General features: G+C 42.9%; 1 protein-coding gene across 1 annotated transcript; it reads right to left on the bottom strand.

Moving 5' to 3' along the window:
* Nucleotides 1-2,223: 2,223 nt before the first annotated feature.
* On the bottom strand, nucleotides 2,224-13,698 carry FBXO40 (F-box protein 40). The gene is made up of 4 exons (XM_012731787.1): nucleotides 13,637-13,698; nucleotides 7,416-7,448; nucleotides 4,674-6,584; nucleotides 2,224-2,590 (listed from the first exon to the last, which is right to left on the bottom strand). The coding sequence occupies exons 2-4, from the start codon at nucleotides 7,416-7,418 to the stop codon at nucleotides 2,375-2,377; spliced, it is 2,130 nt and encodes a 709-aa protein (XP_012587241.1). The 5' UTR covers nucleotides 7,419-7,448; nucleotides 13,637-13,698; the 3' UTR covers nucleotides 2,224-2,374.
* Nucleotides 13,699-15,064: the final 1,366 nt, after the last annotated feature.

Genomic DNA, 15,064 nt, shown 5'->3' on the forward strand with positions numbered 1-15,064 from the left:
GAAACTGCTTTTCCAGATCCCAAGGGTCATTAGTTAATCAAAAAAATCAACTCCATTTGGTTCCTAACTTAATATCACCATGTCTAAAATCTACTTAGTAAAATAAAGAAGACCTGCATGAAATCCTAAACATTGTATTCAAGATAATATTTTGCAGTACTAAAAAGAGCAGCATTACTTACTCCCACTTCTGTGTCAACATTTAGGGCAACAATTTTCAATCAGGAGACTTTTTCTCCTAGAGGATATTTGACAGTGTCTGTGGGGGTTTTACCAGCACTGATTGGATTGAGGTTAAGGATGCTGCTTACCATATGATACACAGGGCAAGCCTTTATGTCAAAGAATTATCAACTTCAGAATGCTGATAGGTCCAAGAAACCCTGCTTCACAGATGTCAGTTTTTATTGTGTATGTTTTTTTTTTTTACTTTGTTCTAGTGAGAACTCACTCAAATGAAAAACCAGCAGTATCACCCATTTTTGATAGGCTGGTGTCTTGGCCAGTAATAGATGGGAACAATTATAAGGAATTGTTAGATTGCAGAGTGAGGGGTGTCCTGGGATCCCTAAACCTGCATGCACACTCTACACAGGTCATGCCATCTGCCACATAAAGACAAAGCACACTTTTACTGTGAAAGAACTTTAATAGGATAGCATGCATAGAGAGAGAAGAAAGGGTTATTGTTTTCTAATAAAACATCCAAAATTACCCATCCCCTTGTGGGTAAGTGCCCAGACAAGCAAGGTTGGCCCAAAGAAACTGCGGAGGTCTGGAAACTTGCCACAAGTCTAAGGCACCTTCTGGTTGGAACCACAGGAAATGGGCAGATGAGGCCAGACAACTCTGGGACAAAGAGAGCAAAATTGGAATACATCAAGGTAGTGGCTGCCATTGTCAGCCTCCCCCCAGGCTGCTCACCCCTGTCTCCTCCTAGCATCACTCTCAACTCCACATCTCCCTTCAGGTCGCCAAGACCAGTCAAACCAGCACAACTTTTTCACTTGTCTCTGCCTCCTCTAAGTCTCTTTCTCCAAGTCTTTTCTCTTCTCAGATCCATGCTTCATTAGGTGGGCCAGTGAACATGAAATTACTCTGTAACAGAACCACCATGCTCACATGTCTTTCATCCTAAGGTCTCCCAAGGGTGATGGTGTCTGGTGACTGATGCCACAAGAACTGAAGTTGGCCTTGTATGAGCTTTGCCAAATGTCTGGTCTCCTTGACTATCCTGAACATTCTAGCATGACACTGAAGTTGGTTTTAAGCCTTGAGGTCACTTCAGATAGCTTAGAGGGTGCTGCACTATGCATGTGTTCTCCCTAATCTAGATCTAGATTACAATTTTAGAAGGAAAGAACCTGATCTTTAGGTCATCATTTAAATGTTTAAGAGTAGGCTTGAAGCCATTTGTCCTATATTTTTCTATAAATATATTGTCTCCTCTGGGCTCTATTTTTCAAGGATTTTTTTCTCTTTGTGGCATGACTCTACATAACAAGCTCTGTGATCTCATTTTGGCATCCTCATCCTTTGGTCTGAGGTGCTCTCAAGGCTTCTGTGACCAGTCAGTTTCTCTACTTTGTCAGGTGAAGTTAATACTGTCTGGGCTCAAACACAGTAGGGTAACTTAACTGTCAGGGCAACCCCAGGTCCAGATCCTTCACACTGTGCACCTCTCCTCCTGGGTACCCAGGGAGCCACCTCTGGCCCCGCCCCTGCACTGTCTGCCCCACAATTTTGAAAAGTGCTTTGTGAAAACTAATAAGCTCTTCACAAAAAGCACAGACTGGGCCCTCCCTGGTGGCGCAGCGGGTTGGAGCACAGCACGGAGAAGCTGGAGCCACTTCCTCATGAGTTCCATCCCCACTTGCCCCAGAGGTGACCACATGGCGTGGCAGACCTCTCCTGACCCGCCTGCTGCTCCTCTCAGCAGTGTACTTTGTCGATCTCCCTGTTCTGCTCCCCACTCTGTCTCTGGTGAATCCTCTCACCCTCTGCATCTCTGGCCCGTACCCCAATTCTGTATGAATAAATGGATAAATCTTTAAAAAAAAAAAAAAAAAGCAGCACAGACTAATGCTGGTCATTGTTTTCATTACTCTCTCAACTCCTATGCCTTATTCATCTTCCAAACGGCATCAACTTACCTATCTATTCCTCAGACTAATTTATTTTAGAAAACAAAAGACAGAAAGGAAAGAAATCATCAATATGGCACTAAACAACTCTACAGAATTCTTAGACTACTCAGGTCTACAGGACATTGCATACTACGGGACACCCAGGCACACAGCATATAGAGAGATGCCCTCAAAATCCCACTCTCAGGAACCCTACCAGGGAATCCAAGAATGGTGACTCTGAGTGTTTAGTAGGTACGTTTTCCTCGAGGTCTGTCTCTAAAGGTGGCTACTAAGCTCTCTCGGGACTGCTCACGGGGTTGACACATGCTGGTCAGAAGAACTGGTTCAGTCTTGTGCTCCACCACATTGAACGGACAGTTTTTCAGGTGCTCAGACATGGAGGCAACTTCATTAAACTCCCAGCTCTTGACTTTGGAGAAGAGGCTGCTGAACTGCCAGATCTGTTGGGAAATATAAAAGTGACTTTTGAGGAAAAATCCTCAGGCTGCCTTTAGTTGAACAGTATAAGGAAATGCCTTTCAGTTCTCCTTCCTGTCCCTACCTTCAGAGAGTGTTAGAGGCTGTCGCAGGCATTTGTTGTTTCCGGTCTCCAATGTGGATTCCAAGTTACCCCTCCCACCTGGTAATCTTCCCAGACAGCCGTGTAATTATATGGAAATGACTAGGACCAATCTGAAAATTAACCCACACCCTTTTCCTGCCCCTCCTACCACCCAGCAACAGGCATCAGTTCTAGACTAGACTCAAATGACTCAAATCAAGGTAACTAGTAGCAATGAGACGCTAACACAGAACTTCTGTGTAAGACATCAAGAAGCAGATGCTCTTTTTCCCCAAGTGCTTGACCACTTGAAATGTGAAGTCTTGGGAGCTGCTGGCAGTCCCAGGGACCACCAAGGGAAACTGCCTTAGAATGGAGCCACTGTTGAAGAAGTAGAAATAAGAATAGAAAGTAAAAAGATCATTGGGGACATTTTCTTGACCTGCTAAATCAAGCCTTACCAGAAGCCATTTTCTTTGGACTTTTAGTTATAAGGACCAATTAATTCCCTGTATTGTTTATGCCACTCTAAGTTGATTTTCTACTTCTTAAAACTGAACAGCATCCATTAAACTAAAAATTAATGGAATTTCTAGTAAGTGCATTAATCATTTGCCTCTGATTTTATAAGAGGAAGATATTATGCAGTTCTCGATTATATGATTCTTCAGAGCAGGGTCTTAGCCTAACGTATGCTTAACGCTAACATGTGTTGCTTGGTAGTCTTACCTAACACATGGATAAAGTCATGAATACAGGAAGGAAAGTCTCAGGATGATTTTTTTTTTTTAAAGAGTGCCTAGGGACTAACTAGCAGAAAATATATAAAATGTCTTATACATAATCAAGAAAACAGATGCAAATAACTCTAATTCCCAATGACAGTTTGCATATTCTCAGATACTGGGAAGAAACGCAATAGGGAGATTATGGAATTATTCACCTAAATGAGCATCGTAAACCTATGGTTCATGTCATCAACATGTTTACTGTGGGAAAAGATGCTAAGGGTACCTTGGATACAATGAATTAGGAGACTCACTTCTGTATGAGACAAGTCATAACACATTTAAGCAAGCATACCTGATTGGGAAAAAAAGAACAAGGACTTTTGAATGGAGAGATTCTTTGATTTATGCAGGAAAGTTTTTTTTAATAGGTATTTTAAATAAGTGAATCAAATCAGTTTAGTATGGCAAGGTGCCTTTACCAAAGGCAAAATATGTTTTTAAAAAATTAGTTGACATGGGACTGAGGAGAATTTGTTGGCATATAGTATCAGAGTCCAGGAAGGAAGCAAAGAGCTGTTCCAATTGAGTAATTTGAAGAAAAAATTTAAAAGGAATGATTTAAACATATTTGGGCTATAGGAAAGACACATTTGGGGTTGGTCACAATCTATAAAGGGTTACTTCCATATGCTTGAATGGGGAGGAGAAACCCCATTCAGGTGACAGCTGGCTGAAACACTCTCAGAGGAGGGTCATGGAGGAGGGTCAGTCAAAGTGTCATGGAGGAGAGAATGCATGCAGGGGAGAAGTCAGAAGAATAAATATGTGACTTTATGTTTCTTTCCATTTTAATATTTCTTCCTCTCTCCTTCACTTCCTCCCATCTCCTCTGGTAGGAAATTATGACCCTTTCTTCTCTCTGAAACACTACCACTAGATTAACTCAAATGAAAGCTGGCCATTAAAGGAACCAATTGACACTCAACCTCCAAGGAGACAGACCCAGGCAGAGAGGCTGGAGAATAGTTCAAGAGAGTAAACAGAAAATATTCATTATACACAGGTGGAGAACAACAGCCACCCCTAACTGTATTGTCATTTATACATTAGGAGACTGGCCTCTTTGAGTTCAGAGAATATATCTATTCCTAGCAACCTAGTACAATCCCAGGGCCTTGAACAGTGCTTGGCCCATGAAAGTTTCTTAATAAATAGGTGTTGAATGAGTAAATAATTAATGACTTTACTTGCCTCTCTGTGGACTCTCCAGGAAGTGCCTCCATGGGAATACCTCTTCTTCTTCCACTGGAGAAGGACCATTCCTCTCTCTTGTAACAAAGTGGCACAGATATTCCTCATGAGCACAGATACCTGGGAGAGCTGGGAGAGGCTGATACTGTCCAAGAACCCAGCAATGTACTGCAAAACCTCCAGGGGCAGGCTGGTTAGAGAGTTCTGGTTTCTTCTTGCAGGGCCTGAGAGTTGGTTACTTTTCCTTCCCTCACTGAGCTCTGAAGCAACCTCTGGCTTGATGGCAAAGGTCTGGAGCTCTTGACTGTAGATCACTTTTGCCTTTTGTCCTGGAGGACGGAAGTGGTTTTGAATAAATGTACATCCCAAGTAGGCAAGGGGGCATCGATGTTGGAACCAGCCATTGAGACACGATTGAATGTCTGTGTGGACATTTTTAAAATGTAGGGGGAATTCATCCCGCCTGAAGAATTTGTTGCAAGTGAACGTGAAGGCAGAACTGCTCTTGTTGTGTCTCCTGGTCACACACTCACTGTGCAGTTCCACATGAAGCCCCCTTGCTTGGGCAGTAGGTAGGTCAGCTAGCACTGTGCCTGAGGAAAACTGTTCTGGGTCAAAATTGTATGTCTGTGTAGCAAAGTCCATGAAGAGCCCATCAATGCTCCTGGATTCGGAGATGATGTGACCTTTGAGTTCTCTTTCCAGAGCACACAGGAGGGTGGTCTTGATGAGATCTGATTTTGGTAGCTCCTCCACAGTGATCCCTAAATCTGAAGTGTCTACTGCCTTGTGTTCACTGGGCCTGCAGCTCAACATGGCATCGCCAACACGTGCCCGCTTCCCACAGTAGCTCACGGGAACTTTGAAGGTATACACAGTCTTAACTTCCTGAGCCTCAAGGTTGCCATAAACGAAGTCTCTCTCCTTAGGGGTACAAGCAGGCATCTGACCAAAGTGAATAAGCATTCTCCCATTGTGCACCAGATACATGTTATAGTCCTTGGCATCCACGGCTGTTTTGAGTCTTTCCAGAACACCGTCCTGCCAAGGGGCAAGCCCAGTTGTTTCTACTGCTGCTTTAAGATCCCCCTGTTGCTGGTTTTCCTGTGGTTCTTTCCCGTTGGCATTACCCTCTCCTACCATGTTGTTGCTGCTGGAAACCTGTTCTTTGTCAGGAACCTTTGTGCTTTTGCTCTCACAACTCCCTGATGAATTGGTTAAAGCAGAAGCTCCATGTTCTTTGCTGAACATATTTTCCCACTTGTCAAACATGGCCAGATCCATCCCTTCTTTGGTTTTGGCTAATGCTTCTCTTACTTCTTGGCTCAGCTCTACCATCTCTCCATTAGTAGCTGACAGAGAGTCACGGGGTAGCAAACCAGCATCCATTCCGCCCACTGCGCCTCCCATTTCCTTCCAGCTGGCTTCCCCATTCATAGTTGGTTCCAGCTCTGTGGGCTCTCTAGTTTCTGGGAAAAGTTCCACCATTTTCAAAGACCTGAAAAGGACCCTCTGGTCCTGGAGGGCCAGGGCTGTGTCCAAGCACTCCTCGCTGGGGGTTTCCTTCATGATATTCGCATGGAGGGGTGTTTCAGAGTCCACGTTTGGCCAGCGGTTCCACTCCATGGAGCAGCATACCACGCTGGCAGGGCACACCTGCAGGTGCTTGGCCAGTTTGTGGCGGGACATAGAAAGGGGGCAGCCATATTCCGAGTTGAGGCACGGAACCTGTTCTAAAGGGCAAAGGAGCTCATGCTCTGCCTCTTTGCACATGTGGAAGATGGCACCACAGAGCAGACGGCAGTTTATCACCAGGCAGGAGACCTCGGGCTCCACAGGAGTGCGGCAGTGCCGGCTGAAACATCCCTCACAATGCTTGTGCTGCCCAAGAGGAGGTCTGTGCACCCGACCCTGTAGACACCAAAGGCAAGGGGAAAGAGAAACCGAGAGAAGCGCTATGCATGACTGTTTCAATTTCCTGTTATGCGTGTCTAATTTGGGAACCTTAAAATAATAGCCAATCAAAAAAAAAAAAAAAGAGTCATAATACCACTGCTCAGAAATAACAGTTAACAACCTTTTTTTTCTTTATTTTCCAGTAGTTTATTCTATGTACATGGTAGGTGTGTTTAAAACTGAAAAAGCAAATGTAATTTGACAACTTATTTTCGAGTTGTGAATTATAGGTGATTTATATCTCACAGTTTATACTATGAGTACAATCATACAGTATTACGAATACGATTTTTAGCTTGATATTATACTATGAGACTATGCTGTTTTCTTAGTTATTCTTTGCAAACTTTCTTCATAACTGCAGTGTAACCTTCTACAATGAGTGTGCTGTCATATCATCAAGTACCACCAGAGGGCGTTCTGTGAGGCCGAGGGCCATGTCTAGTTTTGTTCACATCTGTTCATAGCACATTTCACAGGAGTTGGACCACAGTACTCAGTTTTACCTGCCGACTGGAGAAATGGTTAACCATTTAGATAACCGCTGGATTTTTTTTTTTAATTTTTAGTAAAACTCTTTATTCTGAAATCTTTCTCAGCTCTGTCCTTTCCCCTACTCCGTATCAATTTTGTCTGGGTTCTCCTCTCGTATTTCTAGCTTGGCAAAAAGCCACTGAGTGTCCTCAAACCTTAAGGACAAGTGTGCCAGCTGTTTGGATGACAGGCTTAATGAAGCCAGATCGGAACTTCTGAAAAATGAAGTTCCAATAAGTACCTGGTACTTACCATAACTTCCTAATTTCTTCTTTCTTTGTAATTCTAGAGGAAAATAAAAATATATATATATGAATGATTAGTAGTAAAAGTACTGTGAATATCTATATTAACAGCAGGGATCAAAAAGACTTCATCTACTCTCTCTTTAATTCCTTCTGCCAGCCTGGGGATAAATAACATTGCCCCCACTTTACGGAGAAAAGGGAGTTTGGAGAAGTTAGATAACCTATCCACTGTTATACAGCTGCTAAGAATCAGGTTCCAATGCAGCTTTTGCTGGCGCATGGTCTAGTCAACCACCTGTAAGGTGTTGTCGAAAGAAGCCCACACAGCAGAACCTCTTTGAAAAGAGGTTTACTGGAGCCACTTGCTGGAAAGGCTGGCCTAACACCACCCACACTGCCCTCTGAGGGGCATCTTACCAGTTAAGGGATGTGTAACTTCAGCTTTCTGTAACATTTCTCCAATTGTCTACCAACAATTTCCTGGCATTCCAAATCAGCCCCTCCCCACCACAAATACATCTGGCCTTCTCTTCCACTGGTGCTTCTGTTCTACTAAGAGATTAGCTTGACCTGGATAGTATACCGGTACCTATAAAATACCAGTCATCCTCATTGAGCTTGGTGTATTCAGCTGATTGTGGCTAGAGCAGAGATCAACCCCTCCACTGCCCCAGAAGCAAGCTGAGTAGGGAACTGGCAGGCAAGAGATAATCCTGCCTTCAGGGGAAGTCAGCTCCTCAGCTCTGCTCATGTGGAATGTGTGCCAGATCTTACATTCAGAGACATTCCCCCAGTCTGAGGGAACAAATGTGTGTGTTGCAGGCATGCTCTTGGATGGAAGGGCTCTAAGCATGATCATTCTAATTCTTCAGCATTATGAAGGCTCACAGAATGCTGGAAACCTAACTGCCCTCATCTTTTTGAAGTTAACAAAAGGGAGGAAAAATGCATGTGGACAACAAGTGTGCCTTTTTTGTTGTTTGTTTATGCTGCTATTTTAAAACTTTCTCCAAAGCAGCCCTGGAACTACCCCCAGTGAATGAGAGAGGAAGAGGTCTGAATAGAACACAGTGAGTAGAGGCCACTCTTTGGAGTCATTTGACAAAAGGAAGGAGAAGGATAAAAATAGCCTTCAGGTATAAAAATCCATATCTGTACCATTTGCTGTATATGTGGAAGAAAATTTTCCCATTGAAATAAAGGGTAATCCAAAATTCCTAATAGTCTAATGACGGGTGACGGGGTACCCGCCAAATAGATTCCCCTCAGAGGGTAGTGTGGATGGTGTTAGACCACCACCCTTTCCAGCAAGTGGCCCTAATAACCTCTCTAAGACCACTTGCATGGGCTTCTTTCAACAACACCTTACAGGTGGTTGACTAGACCATAGGCCAGCAAAAGCTGCATTGGAAACTGATGCCTTAGCAGCTGAATAACCGCGGCTTACCTGGGACTCTCCTGGTTTTAATACTTACTCCTTCTTGCCATTTAGAGTTCAGCTCACAGGTCACCTCCCCAAAAAGGCCTTACCTGACACCCTCTTTATAAAATAATGAACACTCTCATGCATTAGTCAAATGATTTTTGACAAGTCATTTAATCTCCTAAAGTGAATTTATTTATCCATATAATAGGGTCCAATAAAAACCCATATGATTGTGATAAATGAGATAAAGTAGGAAAAGTGTCTAAATATGAGTCACCCAATTGTTAGTCTTCCTCTATGAAGAAGGTCACTCTCTCATGGTCACCTCCCTTCTCCAAGCCTTTATTTCTTGCCATTGCATCATTCCCACAAGCCCTGGCTGGCCTTTCAATTCTCAGTTCTCCCTCACTCCAATATGTCTTACATTCCACTGCCAGTTTAATAATCTTCATACCTCATTTTTAAACAGTTTACCTTGCTCCTTTAAGAATGTGAGTTGTCTGAATCTCCCCCACTAACTTTTGACCCCCAGTAATTACACAAACCATTCATTCCTTAAGCACTCAGAAACTCAAACAGTTCTGCCTCAGCCTGGAGGGCCTTCTCAAGGCCAGAAAGGTAACTTGAGGGCATCTTTATTTCCTAGACCCAAGCTTGCAGTTTTTATTATTTACCTGCATTATACTGTTTATTTAAAAAAATAAAATAAAATGGAAAGCACCAATCATGACTCAGCTTCTCTCTTGCCATTGGCTGCAGGAGTCCACACAGCTGAAGATGTGGGTGGTGTGGGGGCCTGAGGCGTTCTGATGAAGAGCGTGAAGGAGCAGAAGGGCTGAGGCCACTGGGCTATGTTCTGGTGGCAGAGAAGAAGCTCACCCCACTGCAGGAATGCCTGTCAAGGAGCTGGGGGATGTTCCTGAGGACTGAGAGTGAGTACAGTGCACTGCACACTGCTTCTATCAGCATTTGTCGAGTAAGACAGAACTCACTGAATTTGAACAGAACCCTAAAGAAGGCAGAAATTTGAAAGAACTGTGAAAGCAATTTGAAACAAGTTTATGTGGAAAATATAGTGATGTCAGATAATTAATTGGGCGGGTTTTTAGGGAAGAAAACGTTTTCAATTTTAATAGGATCAGGTAACTCAATAAAAAAAAGGGCTTCAGGCCCTCCCTGGTGACGCAGCGGGTTGAAGCACAGTACTGAGAAGCTAAAGCCACTGCAGCATGAGTTCGATTCCCGCCTGCCCCGGAGGTGACCACATGGCGTGGCAGACCTCTCCTGACCCGCCCGCTGCTCCCCTCAGCAGTGTACTTCATAGATCTGCCTGTTCTGCTCCCCACTCTGTCTCTGGTGAAGCCTCTCGCCGTCCCTGAGCCTCTGGCCTGTACCCCAGTTCTGCATGCACAAATAAATAAATCTTTAAAAAAAAAAAAAGACTTCAGCTGGTCAGAGTTATAACAATCTGCATGCTGTCAGAATTGCTTTTAATGAGGTATACTACTTATTCTTAACTCTTACAGTCATAAAATCAGAAATCTGGATGAGGGAGGTAGTCAGAAATTCTGTACTTTGAAGCTTCCCCAATTTCAACCTGCATAGGAATCACCCTGCAATCTTGTTAAAATGCAGATTCTAATCTGGCAGGACTGAGGCAGACCTGAGTCTTCTCTAATAACAGTCTCAGTCAGTAGTGATGGTCCAAGGACCTCACTGTGAAAGGAAAGGGTCTAATCTAACCTCTTCATCTCCTATAGGAGAAACTAAGGCCCACAGAAGTAAAGTATCTCACTATTAGCCCCAGAGTCTCTGGCTCTACTCATTTACTTTTGTTTTCTTTGACCTCACTGTAGGGTAAGCAAAGTTATCAGGCCTTTTATACCATTAGACTCTGTAGCTGTCACCTGTGGCCTTGACAGTGTTACTGCAGGGGCACTTGGAAGTGTGAGCATGTTTGCTTGTGGACACCTGGGCACACATAAGTGTGCACAACTGAGCCTAGAGGCTGGGCTAAAGGAGGACAAGAGCATGACTGCAGAAGAGGTAAGAGAGAGACAGGGTAAAGGTGCCATCTGCGGCAACACGGATGGAGCTGGAAAAGATCATGCTTAGTGAAATAAGCCAGAAAGAAAGAGAAAAATACTGGATAGGCTCACTCATAGCAGGAGCGTAAGGAATCCAGAAAAAAAAAACATATCTATATCTATATCTATCTATCTATCTATCTATCTATCTATCTATATATGGAGAGAGAGAGAGAGTAATTGCAATAAAGTAAAAAAGAACATCAACTAACAACTATAAACGAGAGACATTCTATAGGGGAGGGAAGGGGAACAAGATAAAAACTGGGGGAAGCACACGGGACTATGGTGATGGCACATGGGTGAAGTGGTGGTGGGAAGTCCACGGGGATTACAGCTGAGATGAAAAATGTGCAAAATGAAGAATGTAAAAAGAAAAAAAAAGGTTCACGGGTCTGCCCACCTCCCAGACCCGTGCCTGCCTTCATGCTTTCCAGCCTCCCTGCCTGGTGTGCCTGTGTGCCTGGCTCTTTGAGAGAACATTAAAACCTGAATGTCCACCCAGGCCTCCAGGACTCTTTGTCCATCTGCCCAAATCCACAGTAAACCTGCCTGTGCATGCTTGCACAAGACTCACTTGGATGTTTTACTGCGATTCTACTGAAACAGCATCACTACACAAGCCACCTGCACGTTAGTGGCCAAGGGCATGAGGGCAGCCTGGGTGGCACCAAGAGCAAAGGAGGACAGAGCTTGGAAGGTGGGAGGATGAGGGTGACGTGGCGACCAAGTGTCACCTGCCAACTAGGTCGCAAAAAGGCAGGTAGCAAGAATATTTAAATTCCTGACACCCCCCCACCACCACCACCAAAATTACTGACCCAAGTCAAAAAGATTGGCATTAACAGAGAATAGATTTAACACTCTTTGCTAATTTTTAAGTTAAGTAGGCAAATAGGGTTGATGTCAGGATGATATTTTTAGGCAAGGGGCCTATCAGCACACCTCACATGATGTCAGTGACTATTTTGCCTCCTCATGTGGCTAGCCCTGGTAATTATTTATTCCTGAGCTTTAACTTCAATGAAAGTGACGAGGTCAAAAGTTAAAGGTCAAAGGTATTCTTTAATTCGTAACCAGTTAACCAGCCAATTAACTACTTCCTTTCATGATGTATTATTAGCCTATTTATTTCCCTGCCATGGAGATATTTAATTGTAGGGAACGAAAATGTATAAAGTTATTTAAGTAATCCTTTACCTCTTGGGATTTTAACACAAGTTAACTGAGGATTATCTCCACATCTGATTCCATGATCCTGGGCTTCTGGTCAATGACTCCAGTATCTTCACTATACCCTAAAAATATAATAATTTCCCCAAAACCTATTCAAACGCCATATGCAGTTCTTCATATATGCTAGAAATAGCTCTACTGTTATCAGCATTTTAAAATACTCTTTCATTTTTGGTCAGTAAAGTGCTTAATCAGCTGAATTATGTGGGTTTAACTGTGACTTAGCCTGAGTCACTCCTCAACCGATCTGTCCCACTCTCATTCAGCCAGTACTCCAACATATACTTTGAAAAACCTTGGTTTTCAAGATTAAATGAAGCTATTAAGCATGTCTGCACAGTGACTTTGCATATGCATATGAAAAAGCATAATTATATCTCAGAAACCTATAACAAAGCTATGGGAAGCCTCTGGAGCTTACAAAGGTAGGAAGGAACAGGAGTTAAGAAATAGGAGTCGGTCTCTTTTGACTTGGCATTTGTGAGTTTAGCCTGCACACTTCAAAGTTCTGAGTATACAGAATTCCTTTTGCTTTGTAGGCCACTTCACAGGATGTCCTTAGCTGAACTTTGTACTGTAACACTAAAGTGAAGCCCAGAGGCAAACAAGAAGACAAACACTGCCGGCTTATCCCTGCTGATTTTTGCCTATGCATGCAACACTATGCACTTATTCTAAAAGCTAGAAATTATCCACATACATTTTAAAGCTTTCAGTACCTCAGGAATCATGAATCATTTTACTGTTGTCTCTGGAAATACAAGCTTCACGTCTGTAATGACATTCGGTTTGGATGCAAAAGCTTAAGTAAGTTACTTAGCTTGTGAAATATTTTTAGTTCTAGTGCATGAATGCATTTTGGATTCAAGAGAGCTGGTGAGGAGAGAGCCATATTTGGGGAATATTGTTAGAGAAAAACAGGTCTAAAACTCTGCGGGCAAAGTTTAATCGTGCATGATGTCAGTAATGATTGTGCTCCATTAACAGGAGCATTGACAAGGGGTGACATTTAAATTACAGGAGAAAGGCTTACAATTAACAAAACAAATTCTGACTGGTGAAATGATCACAGCATTTGGACTTAAGAAAATAGAAATCCTTAAAAGAGAGAGAGAGGGAAAGAAAGAAAAAGAAAATAGAGATCCTGGGTTCCGGACTTTCCACCATCTCACTCTACCTGCCCTCCCCCTCACCACTGTGTCATTTAGAGATACCACAGAACTCCTCTCGTTCATTGTAGAACAAAGAACCTAACCTGTCAGAAATCACGTAGTGTCATCCAGCTTTTCAAAAGAGGGACTTACACATTAGCTGGGTGTCATTCTCAATGCAACGTCTCCAACAACGTCAACATGTAACTACCTTGCTTAACAACCTGGTTGCTCAGAGCAAAAAGGTTACGTGCTTGCTGCTCAGCCTCCTCCTGCACTTTCACTTTCACGCAGGTGGTGCACCTGCTCATGTCTGAAAGCTTACCTGAGTAGCCTGGGTGGAGTCAGCATCTGCTGCACCCGTCTCTTGAGTGAGCAAGTAGATTTGAGGAGGTGACTGGGGGTGCCTCAGCTGCAGCATAGAACAGCGTTCTGCTGGGGAGGCAAGGAAAGGAGAGAAAACTTCAACAGAAATAGTTCAAGTGTTTTGAAGTTAAAAATAAAACTATATCACAAGGGGCAGTGTGACCAGGCTCAGCTTACGATTTTTTTCCTCCCCCTGTATTTATCAACGCTCAGTCTCTACTGGAGTGGGATTTAGCAGGGGAAGCCAGAAGGGAAGCAGGGTTTTATACCAATGTGCTGCCTTTCCCTGGAGGAAGGAGGGAAATCCTTTGCAGAAAGATCATTTTCAAGGCCATAGAGACCTCTCCGAGCCCAGGGCAGCGAGCAGGCCCAGCTGTGCTCTGGTGTCTGGACGAGCATTCAGGACAGATTGCTGCTCTAATTATAACTGTGCTTTTCATCTAAACCATCACTGGCTGAAACAGCAACTTGTGTAAGTGACACAAGGTTCCCTCTGTTCTTCCTATTTCTTGCCATTAAGTGGCTCCTGGCCCTCTTTTTTCCCAAGTGGTTAAGAAAGGGAACATTTGTAACTCAGAAATCAGGTGTAGAGTAAGTCCAGTTTAAGAGAACTCGAGTAGGTAGGAGACTTAGGGATTGTTTAGTCCAGTTCTTAGTATTCCTTATGATGTAAGTAAGTACATCATATTTATTTTTATTTCTGTAAGTATGGTAGTTCTGTCTCATTTTTTATTTCTGATTTCAGTAATTTGAGTTGTCTTTTTTATTTTTTGGTCATTTTGGTCATTTTGTTGACCCTTTAAGCATTTGGTTTCATTGATTTTTCTCTATTGTTTTCTTATTTTGAGTTGATTTATTTCTACCCTACTCTGCATGCTTTGACTTTATTTGCTCCTCTTCCTTTTTCTAGGTTTCTAAGCTGAAAAATTATTGATTTGTAGATAAAACTATAGAGATAGTAAACGGAACCACTGGTTGCCATGGGTTGAGAGAGAGAGGAAGGTATGTCTAGGGAGAGCACAGAGCAATGTTTTTTCTGAACAATGAAATAATTCATTGTACTTTTTAACTGAGTTAACATTGGTTTATTCTATATTATCTAGATTTATAAACTCATACCTCTCCAGATGTATGTTTCAATACCTACAGCCCAAACACCCATAGTCCTCCACCAGCATCCATTGCGGTCTTCTTCCCCTCCCCGTCCTCTACACTTCCCCTCCCCCTCTGGTACCCTCAATCTTACTTTCAGATTTCTAGAATTAGTTTTTATTATTATCTGTAGCTTTGTTTTGATTCTCTGTATTTCACTTATGAATGAAAACATTTAACATTTGTTTCACTTCTTTTGACTTATTTTACTTAGCATAATCCCCTCCAGTTCTGT

This window comes from Condylura cristata, unplaced genomic scaffold (assembly GCF_000260355.1).
Source record: "Condylura cristata isolate star-nosed mole 26May11 unplaced genomic scaffold, ConCri1.0 scaffold00003, whole genome shotgun sequence".
Lineage (NCBI taxonomy): Eukaryota > Metazoa > Chordata > Mammalia > Eulipotyphla > Talpidae > Condylura > Condylura cristata.

What these genes read in the sequence shown, in the direction of transcription:
- FBXO40 (XM_012731787.1), bottom strand. An exon ending in CCTGGAGAGTCCACAGAGAG is followed by an intron (nt 2,591 to 4,673) that starts GCAAGTAAAGTC and finishes ATTTCCCAACAG; the next exon opens with ATCTGGCAGTTCAGCAGCCT.